The sequence below is a fragment of the Globicephala melas genome, chromosome 11 (genome assembly GCF_963455315.2).
Source record: "Globicephala melas chromosome 11, mGloMel1.2, whole genome shotgun sequence".
Lineage (NCBI taxonomy): Eukaryota > Metazoa > Chordata > Mammalia > Artiodactyla > Delphinidae > Globicephala > Globicephala melas.
In genome coordinates this window covers 69,704,385-69,725,583 of record NC_083324.2, presented here as the reverse complement: position 1 = coordinate 69,725,583, position 21,199 = coordinate 69,704,385, and the positions used below count along the sequence as shown (strand labels likewise).

The 21,199-nt window shown below is 40.2% G+C and overlaps 2 protein-coding genes across 18 annotated transcripts in view; one reads left to right on the top strand and one right to left on the bottom strand.

Annotated features, from left to right (window-relative positions):
• NFYA (nuclear transcription factor Y subunit alpha) overlaps nt 1–14,768 on the bottom strand; it is a 25,674-nt gene extending 10,906 nt beyond the window's left edge. For 2 of the 13 annotated variants that reach the window (XM_030870799.2, XM_030870808.2), the window contains exons 1-4: nt 13,722–13,853; nt 7,622–7,769; nt 5,966–6,052; nt 3,096–3,242 (exon numbers count right to left, since the gene is read on the bottom strand). In XM_030870799.2, coding sequence (XP_030726659.1) covers nt 3,096–3,242; nt 5,966–6,052; nt 7,622–7,696 — 309 coding nt within the window. In that variant the 5' untranslated portion in view covers nt 7,697–7,769; nt 13,722–13,853. Of the gene's footprint in view, nt 1–3,095; nt 3,243–5,965; nt 6,053–7,621; nt 7,770–8,787; nt 8,874–10,874; nt 11,080–12,794; nt 12,950–13,341; nt 13,360–13,721; nt 13,854–14,749 lie in introns of those variants that run through there. The other 11 variants (XM_060307615.1, XM_030870811.2, XM_030870803.3 and 8 more) reach the window with 10 other exon arrangements.
• On the top strand, nt 14,071–21,199 carry OARD1 (O-acyl-ADP-ribose deacylase 1). Of its 5 annotated transcripts, none has more exons than XM_030870813.3 (6): nt 14,071–14,284; nt 15,109–15,188; nt 15,525–15,669; nt 16,702–16,760; nt 17,791–17,903; nt 19,296–21,199. In XM_030870813.3, exons 2-6 carry the CDS (start codon nt 15,150–15,152, stop codon nt 19,396–19,398), a joined length of 459 nt encoding a protein of 152 aa, XP_030726673.1. In that variant the 5' UTR covers nt 14,071–14,284; nt 15,109–15,149; the 3' UTR covers nt 19,399–21,199. The 5 variants fall into 5 exon arrangements, with proteins under 5 accessions (XP_030726673.1, XP_030726675.1, XP_030726678.1 ...); XM_030870815.3 differs by having other exon boundaries at nt 14,071–14,348; XM_030870818.2 differs by lacking the exon at nt 14,071–14,284 and adding an exon at nt 14,332–14,467.

Here is a 21,199-nt window from a genome sequence, read left to right as displayed (position 1 = left end):
ATAAATATGCATATATAAAATCCTTAAAAGATTTTGTATAGAAAGGTTGAGACTATCATATCAGACATCCCTGCAGTCAAAACTGAGATTTAACAAATTAAATTAGAAAGTGTTGGTAAATAAACAAGTAAAGAAATTTATCTGGTTATCTGGATCTTTTTCTACCTGTTTTGGATAGCAAGGAATACGTGTTACTGGTCAATAGGGTTTCCTCTTCTATCTATTCATATTCTTTGCCCATTTTTCTACTGGATTGTTATTTTCATATCAATACATAAATTTTTTTTAATGTATTCTGGATACGAACCCAGTTAAGTGTTAAAAATACCTTCTCCAAATTTTGTCTTCTACCTTTGTTTTATGATATATTTTGATGTATACAAGTTTTTATTTTAAAGTAGTCAAATCAATTTTTTTTTGTCTTTAAGAAATCCTTCTCTACCCCACAGCATAAAGAAAATATCCCTGTAAAGAGAATATAAATGTTTCCAAGTATGCTTTTTTCCATTTAGATTTGTAATCTATCTAGCAAGTATTTTTGATATAGCATGAGGTAGAGAATAATTTTCTTTTTTGATATCATTCTTAAACCATTTCCTCACTGATACTTTATACTATTTTTGTTATATACCAATTTCCAATATTCTTGCATCTATTTTTTGGCTCTCTACTTTAGTTCCATTGTCTATATCAAGCCAGGGATATTAATCTGAGAGCATAGATTTCACTGGAATTCTAAAACAGAAGATGCAATCCAAAAAAAAGGTTAAGTACACTTCTAAAAGACACAGTTATTCAAAAAACACTAAAGCAACCTCTAATAAAAATGGATCGAAATTTTAAGCATTCTAAGGGAGGCTATGGGATCTTACCTAGAGCCATATTATATAACATTAACAGAAAATAAATTTTCCAAGATGGTTTGATTAGTTACAGTCCTGCTTGGAGGGAGGGGAATAAAATAACCATTTCAATGTCTCTTAAAGGCCAAAAAAAAAAAAATCCCCAAATTTAGAGCTGAAAAATCACAGAATTTAGAGCTGAAATGAACCCTAGCAATCACCTGATATAAACTGCATTTTCAAATGAGAAAACTGACACTCAAATGACTTGGCCAAGATCAGAAAGTTTGTTTAATGGCAGACCTGTGAATGAAGTCAGGTCATCGCACTCGTGGTACAATGTTCCTAGCACTGAATCACACTATTTCTATTCAACAGAGAAGAGGGAGTGGCAAGGGGGGGGTTGGAGACGAGGCAATGACAGCAAGGACAGAAATGAAACAGCAGTGTGAAACTGAGGCAAGTACACACACTAAAATATATTTAAAGGCTCACACATTTATGCATGGAGAAACATGGAAACTATTTTTAATCCTAACTAAAACTCTATCTTGGCAAAAATATGCCAAAAGCATTAAAAATGATCTTACCCTTTGCCCAACCAATTCTTCCAATCCAAAGAAATTACCATAAGATTAAATTCAACTGAAAAAATAAAGCTATAAAATTCGAATACATTTATAGTAATCTTACCTATAAAAGCAAAAAAAGAAAAATGAAACAAAAATCCCTAAATACACTTTGTAAATTAGAAATTCTGATTCATCAAATTGACCATTATGAAGGAATTAAAAATGATAAGAAAATCATGTGGGGGATAAAAAAAAAGCAAAGTAAAACAAACAAAAACACCAAACACACAACAATGAAAACTATATGCATGTGTATAACTATGTCTGAAAGGTGTGCACAAGACTACAAGGGAATATGCAAAACTTAAAAGTTTGATTTATCAAGCATGGCCAAATTCTTTCAACTTATATTACATTCCTCCAGAAAAATGAAGACATTAATGAAATAATTGTAACTGTTAAAACTAATTAAAGATGTAAACAGCTTTAGAAAATTTTAGTAAAAAGTTCATAAACATATATACTCATTGGGATTTAGCTATTAATTACAAAGGTGAGATGACTTAAGTATATACCTCTCTGAAAATTATTTCTCACTAACAATACTTCAGTATTAACCCCTCACCCAAAGTCAACAGTTCATCCTTTTTAACAAGGACATAACACTCCACATGAATAAAGTATGATGTATTCAACCATTTCTTTATCCTTATTAACACTCAGGCTACAATTATTTATTTATTTATTTGCTACTAGAATGCTGCATGTACAAATGTCTTTGTGTATTTTCCCCTACATATTGATGCTTTTCTTCCTATAGAATAGATTCTCAGAAGCAGGACAGGTAGATCAAAAGGCTTATGTATTTAAGAGTGAGATACCTTTCCAAAATGGCTTTAGAATTCGAAAATTACCAAAAATAATGAGTGTTTCATTTTCTTCACACCCATTCTAGCACTGGATATAATTACTGTTTAAAATTTTTGCCAACAAGATAAAAATCCCTCTAAAAATTTGATGCCACAGAGTTGTGTGTCCTGTTTACTTTTGTTTTCTGTTTCCAAATCAGTCTTTCCAGTGGATTTACCTAACTATATGTCTGTTTAAGGAATCAGCTTTTATTTACTTTTCTACATTTGTTGGTTTTCTACTTCATTAATTTTAACCAATCTTTTGCTCATTTTGTTCTTTTCCCAACTTTCTAAGAGAAATACCATTGTTTATTTGCAGTTCTTTTAAAATATTTAAGTTTATAAATTTTGCTCTAAGTACAGCTTGAGGTGTGTGCGACAGGTCTGAACTGAAATATTTCCATCACTTCCTAGATAACTCAAGTTATAAATTACATGGAAGGAAATGAAGACTATAAAATTCCCTCCCCCAGTGCCCAAAAGTGCCAACTGAGATCACACCAATGAATTACTTTTATTAAACTAGATTCTTTTTATATTCTTTACATTGATTTGAGATCACGTCTAATATCTTAGTCCTTACCAGAGATGTCCAATTTCTGTATAGCTCTGCTTTATATCACTGACACTACAAAGGTGGGAAATCGACTAAATGCGAACAGAAGGTAAGAAACAATTAAGTGCAATATCAATTTTCAGTTTGCAACAACCTATTTCTTAAAACCTGTATCCTATTATTCTGTCTAAACATTTTTAAAAATACCACTCACCTGCTGCAAACCCTGTGTCCCAGATACAGGTACTTGCATGATGGTTTGACCTTGTCCACCAGGAACAGCCTGGACCATGATGGGTTGGCCAGTTGATGTGATTAACTGGCCTCCACTGACTTGTACCATTAATGGCTGCCCCTGGACCTAAAATAAAGTAAAATAAGAACAATGAAATAACATAAGACACAAAATGGTTTTTACCAAAAGACAATCACTGCATCTACTCTGCTGCCTTGCTAGAGGAGGAGAAGGTAGGAGAGACACTAAGAAAATAAGTCTCAAGTCCTCATCCTCAAGTAGTCTTCTTTGAAAATACAGTATCTTTGACTAAATGCCAAGCTGAATACTTTAAGGTCAGATATAATGGAGAATAGGCAGTCTTTGGGAAGTCTCAATAGATACAAGGCATTTATCATCAAATACAGGCTAAACCCATGAGAAGTATTTAATCAAATCATCAAGGCTATTATTTTTGTTTTTAGACCAATATCCAGGAATACTCTCTAGTGAAGGCTGGAGAGGAGGCAATGAGAGGGAGGGCTGATGGTGGGGATGGTGGTTGACTGCAAATAAATTCTAAGTAACTTGTAAGGAGTAAATCAAACTGAACCTAGCAACCACTCCAGGTTAGGTAGTGAGCAGCTCTGGGAGCTTTTATAGAATGCCCTTCCTCCCTACAGTTTCTCAAGCATAAATGAAACATGTATCTTTTACCCTCTTCACCTCACTAAGAATTCTAATCCTGTGGTTGCTCAAGGAGCCCACTAGCAAAAATGCCTAGAAATATATTGCTGGTCAGTTTGCAGTCTCTGTGGTGGAACCTCTCACACTGGACCCTGCAATACCTGCATAGTTATTTTAGCTTTAACAAATATGAAAATTATACAAAGCACTCAAGTGCACCAAAAACTCCCAACTTTCAAGCTCCAATGAGTAAATGGATTACTCCAGAAGCTGGGGCATTGTAAGTGCTCTGTGACATCTTGAGTCTCAATATAAAAATATCTAGCCAACTGCATTCTGAAAGCCAAAAAATAAGCCACTTTAGTTCAATAGAATAGCTAAAAGTCCAAACTTTCTATCTTTGTTTTGAGGAATTATTTGTAACAGATCAAAAGAAAATCCGTATATCTGAAATAATCATTCTTAATGCTAGTGAAAGTATGTTCAAATAAGAGGAATTAGTTAAAAGACCGATCTGTCCTAGATTAGTAGATTAGATATTAAGCCTCCCCCGACCCCCAAGCATATCATAATCTTCAGGAACATTCAAATCCTGTATTTTGTTAAACTGTTCATTGAGAAATTCCACTTTACTTTTTAAAGACTTGCATATGCTCTATGAGGAAAGACTTTCCAGAATATTTATTGCATGACTAACTGAAAGAAGTATTTAAAATTCTCCAAAATAGTGAGAGCGCTAGAGGAAAGGTTTCCATTATTTTCATAAAGTACCTCCCTTTCTTTAAATAAAATCTGCCTAAGTAGGAAACACAAGTTTTAAGGCACAGCTATTAGTAATTTTCTGGCTATCCATCATCTTAACTTTTCCCTTCATTGACACACTTTTCCCTATATATGCACACGATGAACTATTTGAGACTCCAAGGAACCCACTGTTTTTACAACATGTGAATGAATACAAGCATACATGCATCAGACAAGAAGCCATACAGTTAAGAGCAGGTTACATTCCCATTCCACAAGTGGTTAATGACAGTACTGTTTTATATTTCAATAAGATGAAGCAAGCATGAGAAACATGAATAACAAACTGCTGAACTGAGATTTGAATATAGTTTGGGAGTACCTATGAGCTCAGCTTATTTCAGCTTAATTTATGTGCGGAATTGGCTGTACATCATCATCAAACACTATTAGTGGCAGGTTTGGGAGTGGGGCTGAAAGGGTAAAGTGAAATGAGTACAATAAGGGGTAGTTCACTGCAGGATACTTGCTAAGCAGCACTAATAATAAAGTGAGATGCCAGTTTTACATTCTAGGTCCTACTCTGAATCATTTCCATTCAATGGAGGGAAAAAGGCAGGGTACTCAAATCTTGTCAATTTCTCAAAAATATGGTCATTTTAGTTAAAGTAACCTATAAACTCAGAAAAGACTTATGCTTCTTCATTTATCTTTATATAGGAACTGGCCAAAATATAACCCCAATTTACATATTTAACTTGGTCATACATAATGTTAGGAAACTGCATTGTTTAAGTAGGAATTCTAATGGTGGCTATAATACTTAAGACTTACAGAAAGCATATTCCACCTCTGTCCAAGAGCTATGGGGCAATCTCTGCAGATCTAACAATAAGACAAGTCATTATTTCCCCAAGAAAGGTAATGAAAAGATAGCAGTTAAGAGATTAACAAGATTCAGAGATTAGATCAATCTTGTCAAGTGCAATCATTATTGCAGGACAGGACAGCCAAGTTGTCCTTTTAATAAAAATAAAGCACAATCTACCCTAGTAAAATGTATATATTTTCTTCTCCACTATCATAATACAAACTCAAGAAAAGTTACCATGCAATCTTATTACAGTTTGATCTCTAAATAGGTTCTAAAGCCACTTGTAAGAATTTCTTCCTGTCCCTTATACTGATTCTTTCCCAGACACTCCCAAAGAAACATTAGCCAAACGGCACTTTTCAGAAAATTGATACTGGGGTCACTACATGATTTAGCATGAAACATTAGGAAACTGGCATCTTCTAAGCCTCAAAGACAAGTTAGCAGCATCAAAGACATGCAACTGACTTTGCCATTTCTCCATGAGATCCTACCACAAACAGCACCAAACATGAGGAGAGGAGAAGTTCATGCAGTGCTTACAGAGAATCAGAGAGGGCACCACTACCTGGAGGGTCTGGACTTGCTGGCCTGAGGCGGATGCCACCTGGGCCTCAGTCTGCAACTGGACAGCAGTAACACCACCCTGCTGCTGAGAACAGGAACAGGAAGAGCTTGAAATGTGTCAGGAAGGAAATGTATAGTTCAAGACATGAGGTCACCTTACCTCTTATGGGAGAGGGAGGGTCTTCTTTCAATAGCCCCACCCTACACAGGACTTTCAAACTGTAGACTCCCTATACTGAAGCTGTTTTGTTGAAGTAACAGATTACAGATATTAGCCCTTTGTCCCCAGAGTGGAACTCAAAACACACTTCCATGACTCAAAAAACCCAATATAGCTGACATCATTAACAAAAACATTTTTAACACAGTCCTTCCCTCCAAAAATAGGTATTTGATCCTTCTTCGTGAAGTTATTTTAAAGCTCTTTTTATTTCCTCAATTGAATTCACAAGAACAAAAAAGTTAATCAGGTTTTAGCAGCTTTGAAGCTACAATGAAGAATTTCTGGAACTGAAATGCAATCCCCAGAAAGGAAGAATGAAGGTAATCACTAGAGCCAAAATCATCTTCAAGAGGTCACTCACTGCTCTTGTGTCCCCAAACTAGGATTACTCCTACTCATCTGGACTACCTTAGGAGCAATGTTTTCACAGATTCAACCTAATTTTTATTACTCCGAATAGTAAGTTCTGACAGAACAAGAATTCACCCACCAGGGCATTGGTATGAATGGAGGGTCCTCTGTGGAATCCCCTTTTCTACCAAGGCAGTTGAAGGAAGCTGCGGTTACGTGGAAGGAAAAGCCAGCAAAGGAATTTCGATAATTAATCTCTTTTAATCAAGGGTAGCTCCTTTCTTTGATCATTAGATGGAACAACTCACCATCAAAACATCCTCTGCCCTCCCTACTAACTACTTTTCTATATTATCTAAGTTCCATTTTGGAAATAAAACATTCCCAATCTTGGCCTAAGGTTAAATCAAGGCATAATAAATTTCTTTTCTTCCAGGGAGAAAAAACCAGTGAAGTTTTCCTAAAATAAAGCCAGGTATAAATCATCAGAAAATGTAATCTGTGTATAAATTCAAGAAGGCAACCTATATTAATTAGGATAAACCAGCAGCAGGGAATTCCTTTCTAATATGTGCTTATCCATAAGTGTGGCTATCTAAGTATTATCCTCATGTTAAACTAGAGCTTTTCAAAATAAGCACTGTGATGGATCAAATCAAAGGACAGTGGATTTCTTAGAAGCTATCTTGGTTTGTTTATTGTGGCCAAAGCCTTACTAGACCACAAGGTAGCTTAATCAATAAGAGAAACAACCAAATTGAATCCAGGAAGAACAAAAAAAACCCCTGCATAATTCCATCTGAAAACAGACTAGGTGTTTGATTTCTAATACGATAAAAGGGGGCAATTTACTATTAAACCAGGCTCCCATGAAATCAAATTCTAAGTGGTTATGGACTGGATATAGACTTCTGAACAGAGAAAATGAGAGAAACTGCAAAACATCCAATCTTTGAAAAGCACTTCAGCACAAGTCACCAGACCCACTCTTATAAGATCTGAGACCTCTCAATTCCGCTACTGAGCAGTGCTATTATCAGCTCTTTTGCTGTGATGTTTAAAGCAGTTTTACTTCCATACCTGCTGCTGAATCTGTCCAGCCTGTACAACAATCTGCTCTGTTGAACTATTGCTGTTTGCTGTATACTGTTCCATCGTCCCTCCAAATTAGAGTCTTGACCACAGTGATTTTCACTCTGGAGATCCTAGAAGACTTCAGGATGCACTCCTATTAGAAAGGTAGGAAAAGTAAAGTGAGATTGTTAATAAAGGCTTCACCAGATGCTTAACCTTGATAACGCTATTTAACATATGTAAAAAATGCTTTGTCATTTCTCATCAGCAAACTTTCCTTTCAAAACTACTAGAGCAACACTTAAGAAATTCTCATTAAGCTACAACATCACTTTGTTACAAGGCCTATTTAACACTGATTTTCAGGTCTGCACATGTACTTTAGAGAACAGTTTCTTTAATTTGTAACACATTTGCACTACATATGGCAAGCAATTTAAAATTTCAGGATTTATTATTTAGTAAGTAATTACCCAGACCTGAAGTCAAACACGTTGCTTATCAAAATCTCCATTAAGTAGTGTTAAGTAAGAAAGACCGAGCAAAGGTTTAGGAGTTTGTGTTTTAATCCAGAGCAAGGAATAAAAAGGAATTACAGAAACAGCAGACTATGATTTTCTCTGAAGAGTTTAAGTTTTCCTCAGTCATGAATCTGAATGCCTAATAATACCCCACCCTTTATTGTATAATTTTAACTTTTACTATGATAATTTTCAAAAATGTATCAAAATAGTGAGAACATTATAATGAACCCCTATGGCCATTACCCAACTTCAACAATTTTCAACCCATGGTCAGTCTTATTCCACATATATCTTATCCACTTTCCACCCACCCCTGCATTATTCTGAAGCAAATCCCAGACACTTTATTATTCCAAACTCCAAAAATACATCAGCATCTATCTCCAAAGAGTAGATTCTTTTCTTTATCGTTTTATCACAATGACATTGTGCCTCTACAATTACTTCAAAACATTAAAAAATTAGTAAGCTCTTAATATCAAATATGCAGTCAATGCCCAAATTTACTATTCTCATACACTTTAACAGCTGAAAGCTCCTTTTTGAAATAAGCACACAATTAGATAAACTGAAGTGATATTTGAGAACCTTGAATGAAGACCTGATTCAAAAATTTAAAATTATGTAAATTATCAAAGGGTAATTCACCTTGGAAACATGGGGGAGGTACAGCTGTATATAAGCAAAATGTAGATAAATCTTTCCCCAAACTTTTCTCCAGGCCTTCATGAATTCTAAAATTTGAATGACAAAGTTATGTGAGTTACATGATCTGCGCATCACAGCAGCAAAGCAGTGCACCACTCTCCACAAATCCACACATGGTGGAGGATATGAATCACCCAGCATGATTGTAAGGTGTCTCAACGTGATATGAAGAAATCAAAATATATTCAAGTGCGTGCCCAAATATTAGGAAGAAGTATCTTGATGGATGAATAGATGGAGAGATAGATATATATAGGTATCTCTCTGAAAAGGCAAGTATAGTACATTAACAGTAGACTCTAGATGAAGGGTATACAGGTGTTTATTATAAAACACTTTCAACTTTACTGTATGTTTGAAAATTTTTATACTAAAATGTTGGGAGGAAAATCTAATAAAAATCGATTGAGCCTATTACTCATAACCAAATTGGTATGTAGTATAAGAGTGTAAGAGTTATAAACAAGTGACAGGATGACTATGTCATCACAGCATGATGGTGTGTGGCGATGTGGTTGTTCAACTCACTACCCTTGCTCTAATGGAATACTCACCAAGCACACATCTAGCTATAATTTGGATTTACATATACAGTAGCCAACAGGGAGCAGATATGATCAGAAACACAAGTAAACTTGATAGTTATTTCTCATTGCATACTGAAAAACTGGCTTTCTGATTTTTATGTCTCTTCTGAATTGGGTGACTCAGTTGGCTCCTGAGAGATTCTGGGAACAGTACAGAAAATCAGATTTGCAGCCATACGAAGTGGCTCTTCCAGGGAAGCGAATGGTCTTCCCTGAACTCTATCTTGTCTCTAACTGTAATACACACAATACATTTATATTTCTAAACTAATAAAATTAAAAATTAAGGGTCATGATACAAAACAGTGGTGTGATTGCATTTATATGAAACCCTGAATAGGTAACAGTAATCTAGAGACAGAGAACAGATCAGTGGTTTCCTGGAAATGGAAAAGGGGGTAGAGGGGAAGGTGGGAAGTTGACTGGAATAAAGCATTTGGAACTTTTCTGGGGCGATAAAATGTTTTATATTTTCACTGTGCTGGTGGTTGCATAGGTGTGTAAATTTGTCAAAATTCATCAAAATGTACACTTAAAATGATTATCCTTTATGTCTAAACTATATCTCAAAAGAGTTGATTAAAAAAAATAAGGATCAGGAAGGAATGTCCTCTATATTTTAACAACCCATCCCACCCCAAATCCCCTTCCTGTATAAGATTTTTTCCTTGACCGCTAATTTCCAGAAGTTTACATCGCACTGGAAGTGCAGGGAAATGACTAATAAAACGTCATGCAGATTTTCTTCTTAACTAGTTTATCCTGGTAATACAAATGCTGCAATTTAAAAACACTTAAATTCACTATACTTTGAAGGGTCAAAAGGAAGCAGCTTCAAGTCTAACAGCAATTCTCTGTCATATTAACGAGGGAGCGATTCAGCGTGGAGCATGATATTGAGACTGCTAATGGTGAAGGCTGGACGCAACTGGCTTCTATGAAGCCACATGTTCCCATTACTGTGAGCTTCAATTAGCAGAACTGCAAACATCGTCGTCTTTCCTCAAGTGCCTTTCGGCCACATTCTGACAGAATTAAGCCAGCCAGCTTTAGTCTGTCTAGCTCTCACTCCTAACTCAAAGTTTGAATGTTTTTTCCTCAAAGAGAGAAAGTGAGTATGTTTATTCCGGTTAGCAAGAAAATGTCCCTTCCTCTTCACTTCAAGCTGCAGAACCTGAAATGCAGCTAACTACTTAGGAATCCATTCATTGTGGAACAACACACATTTTTATTTTAAAGCTAAAACTTCCAGAAACTCAACTATAAGCAAGTGAAAAACCCCATAGAATTATCATATTTGACAATCACTACCAGGTAAAAACTAGAACGGCAGCTTTCAAACTTTGTTGACAACTCACAGTAAGAAAAACATTTCACATCACAAATGCACATGCAACATATTAAAAAAGTAACTAAAACAAAAGTTTCATGAATATTTACCTTCATAACATAAGATGAACTGTGATAGTTTCTATTCTATTATAAAAAATTACCAGCATTGGCCCACTAAATTGACTTCACAACTCAACAAACAGGTTCTGATCTGTGTTTGATAAAAGACTAGAGAACAAAGGGCTGTCCAGCTTCCCCATCATCCAAAAGGTTCTGGATTGCAGTTCCTAACTTGCTTCTTAATCTCCACGAATGATGTACCACCTGTCAGACACCGTCCTGAAGGTTTTAGAAATAAAAGTAAAACTGTGACTAAGATTTTAACTTCAAAGAGTCTTTAAATTTAGTAAAGGAGTAAAAATCTGTACTGAACCCCTAAGAGAAAAACAAATATGGGAGTATGGAGGACACAGAGTTCTTCCAATTGGGAATCGATAAAAAGGCTTTAGAAAAATGTGGCATCTGACCTGGTCTTAAGCATGAGCAGGATTTATATATGTGATGAAGTGGGAGGGAATGGAGTGCTCCAAATGAGGATAGAGCATAAAAACAAGGAGAGAAAAATTTCCACATATGAACAGTATATACAAGGCCACATGTCAAGAGAAAGCTAAGGCCAGATTACTGTATCTCAACATTCCAGGCTAAATTTTTCTGCAGATAGGTGGAGTCTCTAGAAGGGTTTAGCAAAAAAGTGACCAGACTATAACTGTCGCTTAGAAAGAAGTCTAGCAAAAATGTTTGCTGGTGTTTTAGTGACTAGATATAACCATTTTTAAGTACCAAGGTATTCATCCAGTCCAAAGGCAAATGTAAACATTCTAAAAAATATCTAAACCACAGTGCTCCATCTGTTAGATATTTTAAGAATTTAATAAAATTTAAAAATGACTTAAACAATGAAAAACTCATTACAAAAAGTGTTTTGAAAACAAAAACTGTCCTCAAATTTTTAGTAGTGGAAAGAGCACTACTCCTCAGGAGTAGTTTTCTGCAACCTACCAATTGTGTGACCTTAGTAACTGTGATTATACTAAAGGCCTACTCTATGTGGCAAGGACTGCTGCACTCGGTGCTTCACATGAGTAAAAACTTTTAAAGTCCTAGGAGAAAAATCTTCCTTTTTCCCCCAAAGTCAGCTGCTATTGTGGAGCAGAACCCCATAAGCCAGAAACTTATTTTTCCAATCTTAGAAAAAAGTGTGTTTCTAGATTTCGCCTATCCGAATTTCCACAAAATAACTGCTTCCGAAAAATTCCTTAGCAAGATATACAAGTGTTTTTACCAACTGGGCTTTCCAGCCTAAACTCTCACGGCAACTGCCCACTGCCCTATACTTTCTTCCCCCTTGAACACACAGCAAAGCTTGGTGCCTCTGCACTTGCTTTTCTCTTTGTGAGCAATGCTCTTCCATTCTTTCTTGTCCGAAGAAATCCCATTATCCTTCAAGGCCAATCAAAAGTGTGGCAATGCTGGCCTTCCACCGGGGCTGTTGGTAGCTCACACATCAGTGCACCACAGAACTGAACCTGGCCCCGTTACAGCACTAACCGTGAGATATTAATTACTGTTCACCCGTCAATCTCCACCAGGCTGGGAAGGTTCTTACCGACCTCTAACCACTCCCTCCCCAGCACACAGATGGACGCCTGGTACATACGAACTGTTCGATACTTGGTTGTCAACGGAGATTTCCTTTCACCCTAACCAAAACCCCACAAGACTGTTACGTTTCTATAAATACCTGCTGAGAAAACATCAACATACTGGAAAAAAACAAACCAAGAGATGGCTGTGGACTGAGCTAATGAGTGAAACCTGACACGTTCAAAGTGACACAGAAAGGTTAAAAGAAAATAATTGTGCATTCCCAAGGGAGCGAGAGTTCACAAGATGAAAAACAACAGATAAGACTAATGAAAGCAAATTGTGCAGCCTTCGGGAAAGGGAATGCACAGGGCTCGCCACCTTCTATAGTGAGGTTCCAGGCACCGAATGGACAGGCCTTACAGCCCGGGCAAGGACGGGTGACCGCCTGGTTGCGCTCCAAGACGGAGGTTTGCAGTTCTGCCCGGCGATCGGGGCGGGGAAGAGAGGAAATGACGAGCCAAAAGGGGGTGGTAACGGCGCCGGGCCGGAGACCCGGGACGAGCGTGCTGGGAGGTGGGGCGCAGCGGGGCCGGGGAGTGGGTGCACTAATGGATCCCCTCCACCCATCAGGGGGACAGCGGGGACGGCGGGGTGGGCGGGGCCCCCCTTTCGGCCCACCCCCTCTCCGCGCTGCACGCGGGTCCCGATGGCTGCGGCGCGCGTCTTCCCCGGGCCTGCCTCCCGACCCAGAAGGGCTGCAGACAGACAGACCCGCTCACGGAGGGGTGGGGTGCGCGGGCCCCGCGGGGGGAGACTTCCCGTCCCGAGGGCCAGAGCGTGTTGAGTGCAAGGGCGGGCTTAACTGTGAGGCCGGAAGGACCAGGAGGAAACCGCCAAGGCCCCGGGCCCACGTGTGTGTGTATACCTGAGCTTAGGGGCCTTGGTGGCAGGCAAACCCAACACCCCCCAGCCTGGGGCCTGAGAAGCTGTGCCTAAGGGTCGGGGGGACGGGGACGCATCGCATCCCCAACTGGCTCTGGCACCCTGCGAGGCTCTGGACCCCGAGATGCCTGCTCCCGAGGGCGCCATCCCCGCGCGGGGCGGCCCCCTGCAGGCCTCGGCCGGGAGTGCCCTGGGGCGCTCGCAGGCTCCAGCCTGGGCCGTCGGGAGCCCAGCTCGGCTAGGCTCAGCTTGACTCCCCGGGCTCGACGGGCGCCTGGGCCTCTCCTGAGTGGTCAGCGAGACCCGCCAATCGGGGCGCTGGGGCCGGCTCTGGGCCGCTGGATATTGGCTCCTCACACTCACCGTGCCTCGCTCCCCCGGTTCGCTGCCCGCGCTGATTGGCTCCAGTACCGGACCCCGAAACCCAATCAGAGGCTCCAGCCGCCGCTGCCGCCGCCACTGCCGCTGCCTAGCAAAATGGCGAAGCCGAACAAAGGGGAATCGGGCCTCCCTCCAACTGCCTCCGCGCAGGCGCCTCTGAGATCACGCCCCCTAACCCGAGCTCGGGCTCGCCCCACCCCCAGTTGAAGGAGCACTGCTCAGGCGTCCCCTGAAGCCACGCCCACTTCCCTGATTGGATCACACCCCCCGGCCGAAGGAATACGCAGGCGCCTTCTAGACACGCCAGACCCTTCAACCCTTCAACCTTCAAACACCGCCCTGAGCATAGTACCACGCAGGCGCTAAGTTACTCCTTTGCCAACTGCCCTCCCCCGCCTATGCGGCCCCTGGAGACACGCTCCTGGGGCTAATGCGCAAGCGCCGTTCTACCCAACTCGCTGTCTCGTTACGCATGCCCGGGCGGCGGCGGGGTACTCTATGGAATTTACCAACGGAAGTTCGGCGGCCATCACCAAAGAGTGCAGGTTCGGCTAGCTAGCTAGAGGGGTCGTTTCCGCCCCGCTCCCAGGTGGTGGGCGGCCATCTTAGGTGCGTGCAATTAAGAGCTTTGGCGGGATTGGCTCCACATCTGGGCTCTTCTCCTGCTCCCCACCTACCAGAGCCTTTCCCCGCGGGGCGGGACCTCCTAACGGCCGACTCCTTTCCAGGTGAAGGGTAACCCCGGTACGTTGGGGCTTTGCACGAGCCTCCCCGCTCCCTACCACGGGACCCCGGGACAGGCCCCACGCCCTCGCTGATCCGCCCTAGGGTAGGAAACAGAGAATGGGAGGCCTCTCTAGACTTCTTCCCGCAGCTCCCCCCAAAAGATGGGGGTGAGCCTTCCTTGAGAGGCCGCCTTCCCTCTCCACCTGCCCACGCCTCGGCAGTACACTCCCCCAGGCCTGTATACTCCCTAGATGCGGCTTAATGGGACTGTGGCCAAGTCCCACCTTTTTGCTTCTTGGCCAGATCCAATGGGGAAATACTTTTGCATCTTGCAAGGAAAAGGAGACTGTCTTGAATCAGCCTTACTCGGCGCGGGCGCGGGGAAAGGAGGAGGCGGGTCCTAGGACCGCCTTTCTTCCGCTCCAGGAAAGCGCGAAATGCGAGCGGGGCCCGTCCGCCTCCGAAACCCGGCATTCTTTCTTTTTCTTAACCCCAGAAGAGTTTTGCATTACTTCCTAGAGGCGAACTTACTTTCAGCGATAAACGGTGGGGGGGAAATGTTTGTACGTGGGTGGTCAGGGCAGTCTGAAAGTAATATATTCAGGTTGCCTAAGTATTTTTACTTACTTTCCCCTTTTTATAGTTGAAGAAACACTTAAATTCTGGAAATAGCGACTCAGTATCATGGCTGGCAGCCCTAATGAAGATTCAGAAGGAAGCAGAGTGCGTAACAACTATTAATTTACTGGTGAATTGAAATTCAGAATAATTGAGGTCAAAAGCGTAAACACTTTTTAATTAAACCAATAATTGAATTGTCTTTCTCTCTCCTGCTGATTTACTTTAGAAAGGCTGATACAGTCCTAGGCAGAGACCACCCATCACTTTCTTATGCACATGCTTTAATTCGCTTTAGATAACCCCTTAAATTAAATTCTGAGGATTTGTCTTTAAATGAAGGAGGGACGGAGAAGTGGTGGTGGGCACAGTAAAGGAAAAGAAATAGCTTAGTGTTTTTCTGTCACTAATGAAACTTTTCTTTCCCTTTGCACATTTTAGATTACTTATGTGAAAGGAGACCTTTTTGCATGCCCCAAAACAGACTCCTTAGCCCACTGTATCAGTGAGGACTGTCGAATGGGCGCTGGGATAGCTGTCCACTTCAAGAAGAAATTTGGAGGGGTGCAGGAACTGTTAAATCAACGTGAGTTTTGAAAACAGCTGAACTTATCTGCCCTGGCTAGAGCATCTTTTGATGCTCTTGTTATACTTAATGATTAAACAAGATATACATGCACAGATGGGGTTCCTAACTACTGAGTCCTTTTAACTCTGCAGATTAAGTTTTTCCTCTACAAAAATGGCCTCTAGTTTGGGTCCTTATCACAAGAAACCTGAATTCTTGTAAAAGTTTTAAATTTCTTCCCCGTCTTTTATAAATCTTTCTTGATAATTTTACTCCGTTTCTCTGAAACCTTTAATAACTCGGAAGTGCTTAGCAAAGTCCACAGATTTTAGCTTGACATTCAAGATCCTCTGTTTACCCATATTGTGCTATGCTTCAAAGAGTTTAGAACCTTTTCCTTACAGACTCCTCCCATCACTTTCTACCAGTGATTTTAAACCAGAGATGTGTATCAGAATCACACGTGGGGTTCTGAAACAGTTGCTCAGACCACAGTCCAGGCTTACTGAACCAAAGTTTCCACTGGTGATTCTAATCCCAGCCTTTAAGAAAGCAACTTCTTACTGCTTTGTATTATATTTATTTCTAAACATGACATGTTTTCCTGATTGAAATCTCTTTAATAATTAAGAACTTTTAAATACATCTGTGTTCCCCTTAATGCTTAACGCATTAGCTGTTTTTGTGTGTAAAAGGATTATTATTAAACACATTTGGCAAGTAAAAAGTGCTGTGCATTCCAAAACATTTCACGGCAATAGACATTAAAGTTTTTTAAGTGAACAAGTAAGGGTATATTTGAAAATGCAGCAGGACCAAAGATGGGGTGTGAGGGAAACATGATTCAGAAAACATTAAGAAGAAAGCTGGAAGTTAAGGAATACAGTATTTAGGAAGGCTGATGAGGATCAAAGTGTTCTTCAGGGTTGAAAATTAATTCTAGTTCTGCAGTAGACTCAAATTTATAAAGATTTTTTAAAAATCTAAGAATGGAGATCAGTGTTTCGGTTTTCTTTTTCTTTTTTACTATTAAATAACTGTTTTTCTTAGAAAAAAAGTCTGGAGAAGTGGCTGTTCTGAAGAGAGATGGGCGATATATATATTACCTGGTAAGATGGGGCCAATTCTCAGTAAGTTCTAAGGATTGGTAAACCAATGGGCTGTACTGCATTTATGTCGATCACAGTGTTTCATTCCAGACAACCAGAGATGTCAAAAAGCTGACCTCATGCCAACTCAGATCCGGAAGTGGTGGCCATTTGGTGCACTGGATTAGAAAGGAACATGAGGCTGCGTCCCAGCTCCATGGGAAAGAGTAGTGACATTCACCAAAGACCTGTGCTGTGAGACTTGGAAAAGTTAGGGATGCCTCCCATAGTTTAATTCCTTCCTAATCATAGTAAGATAGAGACAATAAAGCCTCAAGAGATAGATTGCCCAAAGGAGTTTTTCTCTCAGTCTTCCCAATCAAATGCAGTGCCAAGTAATACTCATCTCCTTTCCTGCCTGCTTCCTCAGTGTGGGATTCTTCCACTATCCAAAGGGTCTTTGGCCTCAGAAAGAGTGCAGCTTTTTGACGATGGTGCTGGATGACTTATAGCCAAGTCACGACAAGCCTGATTTGGACAGCACACTGAGTGGGGACATGTCCTAGCCTCTTTGAATGTCCTTAATGCTACTGTGACTTCCAGTCTTGTTTGGAATGCTACCAGTTTGTCTCTGTTCTTTTATAGGGAAATAAAAGGCAAGCACAGTTTTTAAATAAATAAACCTAACAGGAAATTTTTAGCTGTTATGGATTCTTCCTTGTTACAGATATGCGGCTTATCTCTTGGAAGTGGCACAGAAACTTTCACCTACTTTGCTTAAAAACAGTAGACAATAGGCATACCTGCTAATCTGGTTTTCTTGGGAAAAGGAAAGCTTATTATATGGCAGTGTCTGGGTTTCTCAGGCTCTATGTAGTGGATTCCTGAGGAGCTCCCGTAACTGGAAGGGACAGTATGACATTTGTCATTTAGACTATTCTATAAAAATATACTTATTATTTTAATTATCGGGATGTTGGGAGAATATGATGACTTTCCTTTGGCTCTCATTTTGGACTAATGGAAATTTGAATTCGTTCTTTGTACTTAGATTACAAAGAAAAGGGCTTCACACAAGCCAACTTATGAAAACTTACAGAAGAGTTTAGAGGCCATGAAGTCCCACTGTCTGAAGAATGGAGTCACCGACCTCTCCATGCCAAGGCAAGGAAATCCAGGGCCCTAAATGAAGACTTGATTAGTGGGGTTTACTGTCTTACCCAAAGACAGGTGACTTAAAAGCTTAATGTAACCTAAAATACAGACTTAAAGGTGGAAAAATTTCAAAACATTTAAAAATCATCAGTAAACAAGTTGTCAGATCTTAGCCTAAGGTGTGCTCATCTTTTAGCCTGGGCTGAATGAATCAGGATGATTAAACCACAGACCTGCCTCAGCCTACTTAGTAGGGAGGAACCATTGTTCACAGACATTAGTTGAATTCTAGGCATCCTCTACCTGAAGCTTGGCCTCTATTTCTGAAGCAATACAGCTAAAGAACAAAGACTGAGCAATTGTGATTTCTCTCTGGGCCACTTCAGGTGTCCCAAACCTGTTAATTCTGTGTGAAGAAAGTTGTAAGTTACCACTGCTTTTTAAACTGCATGCTTGTTTGTGTTCAGTGTGGACAATAGCCAGAGGATAGGTCCCTTATGTAATGTCTTAGACCCTAGATATTGGGAACTTAAGGGACTGACGTTAGGGGTTCAATATCCCCTTTGTTTCCTTTTCAGGAAATAGGCTTGGGGTCCCTTCTTCTCTTCTTGTCAGACTAGTTTTGTCAGTGCTGAGCATGCATGCAGGTTTATTCCAAGGTCCAAGTTACTTACGAGCATGGCTACATGGTCCCTTATGTTACGCTGGTCTTTAATATGTTCATCGCTTATGTACCAGAAACTTTTTTTTAATCACAATTTTTTCAGGTACTTAACCACATTTATAGAAAATTATCAATTTTAAGCATCTCTTTTCCCTAGGGATATTGAGGATCAGTTAAGTAACATCTTGGAAGAAAGGTGCCAGGTAGTAAGAGTTTTGTGGGCCGATTGGGGTTTCTCACCAGAGTGCTGCAAAGATCCGAATTACAATCAGCTTGGCATTTCCCAACATTCCCTCTTGACTTCCTGTGTGCAGAGATCCTGTCCTTTGTCATTCTCCTTTTTATCTTCCTAACATTTCATTATCATAAGTGTATTTTAAAAATACCAACCTTTTGCCATCCACCAACAGCTAGTTTTCATCAGTAGAAATAGAAGGATAGTAAGTTCTTCCATCTCACGGCAGTTATACATTTCTAAACGTAGCCTGAAGTAACTGGGAAGTGGTACTTTATTAGGCAAAAGAGAAGTGACAGCTGTTGGATGTTAGGGCGCTCTAGGAAACAGCCTTAGGTGACTCACAATAGGAGTTAACTTCCCAGCTCCCACCATGGCTGCCTATAGGTGTGAGACCAGATGATACCTTAGGCTTTGGGTGGATGCAGCCTAGAGGAAGAGGGAAGGAGTGTTTTCCCAGATACCTTCGTCACAACCAGTGGGGATGTTTTGTCTTTTTCAGGATTGGATGTGGTCTTGATCGTCTGCAATGGGAAAATGTATCTGCGATGATTGAGGAGATCTTTGAGGCAACAGACATCAGAATTACTGTGTACACACTCTGATCAGATGAGCATTTTGGATATGTCTACCTTCTGTGTCATCTGGGCCTTAGGACTGAGCAAACTGATCTTAAAGTGGTCAGAGGAAAGTTTCATGTGAAGTAGTCTGTTTCACAGGCCAGACTTTGGTTGCTGTATTCTCACGATTGGGCTGGGAATTTGGAGGAGGGATTGCTTGGGAAGTGTTGCTGGGAATTTTTTTTTTTTCCAGGAAGGTAAGGCCTAGATGGCCTGATACTAGGTGGGGAAGCCAAATGTTGGGCCTATGACCCCTGTTTTGCTAGGGATGCTACTTGATTTGTTTGGGTTGCCACTAGGTGTCAGCATTGCTTCTACTTCTGCTGTTTAAGAGAAATTTCAGGAAGGATGAACATTTCAGTTAATTTTGCATCTTTTGTCATTTGTGCACTTACCTGGTATTATCCTTATGTCATAATATTCATCCTAGGAGAGAATTATGGGTTCAGTTTTGTTTAAATTACAAGAAAGAGTTTTATGTTGTTAACAAGGAATTTGTGGTGACAAGAATGGAAAAATAAATTCTTGGGCGGGGGGGCGGGCAGTGAGGTTCTGTGCACATGTCTGTGTTGTTCTGGACTTGGGTAATGGAGGATTCACCTGTAACTTAATCCGGAGGAGTCAGATAGAGGGTCCAGTACAAAGAGCAGCAAGGTGAGAAATAAGACATCAGAATGGGCAAGAACTGTGGGTCAGCACACTGGAAAGGCAGGCTTTTAGAATCTCCCCGTGGTGAACTCCTGCTCTCTTTTGTCCACCACATAGGTTCTGTGATTGAACCTGTTTGAATTCAGTCATGAAACAAATAAAATACTATGAAATATGTGGCAAAGTTCTTAGTGTGGAGTAATGAGTCAATAAATCAGTAGTTCTCAACAAAACCCATATGAATCTCCTTAAAAAAAATAAAGGTCCACTTCCTCCAAAAAGAATTCTAATTTGGTAGTGGGGGGGGTGGGGGAGAGTGGCCAGGTTTCTTTGTATTTTTAAGCTCCAGAGGATTCTGATGTGTAGCCACCTGGGATCGAAAACAGTAAATATTAGTCCCCCTTTCTTCTAAGCTAAGAGAGCAGTGCTTTGTCCACTCTTGATTTCGATGGTGGAAGAATAAGGTTCATGGATTTAGCCAGTGGTTCAGTATCAGAGGTATGGGGAAAACTAGTAGAGTATTTCAACCCTCCACCCCCTTACTGTGGTGTTGAGTTCAAAGAGACAGACCTCCTATTGATTTTCTCCCTAGAGTGAATTCTGGGTCTGTCATAGGACTTGCTGCTTTCCCAAGTGTAAAAGAACTGGATTTTAGAAGCGGCTTGTTAAACACCAGGAAAGCACTGGTTAAATATAATCTTTGTACCTTAGACTTGTGTTTTTATTGCATCTCAGCCTGAATGAGGCAGCAGTTTCAAAAAGTATTTCGCTTCTTTTGTATCTATGTGTAACAGACAAGTTCTCCATGTTGTTGGGGGTAGGGGCAGTGCTGGGGGCAAGTTCATTGTCAAACTTTTAGACTAAGACTTTTTTGGAGCTTTGTTTCTGTCCACATACACACAGTAAAATTGAAGGGGAAAAAAAAGGGAGAGAATGTCTATACAAAACAAAATGAGAGTGGAGTGGTAAGAGGAAACTTAGAATTCAAGTATTTTGCCTAACTATGCAAATAAATCTTAACACTGGGTCAAAACATTGATTTTCTAGGCTGCTTCTACATTTTAAGGGATTAGGGTTAATTTTTTTCATGGAGTATGAGCCTCGTTCATATTTCTTTAATAAAACTAGTCTTGTGGAG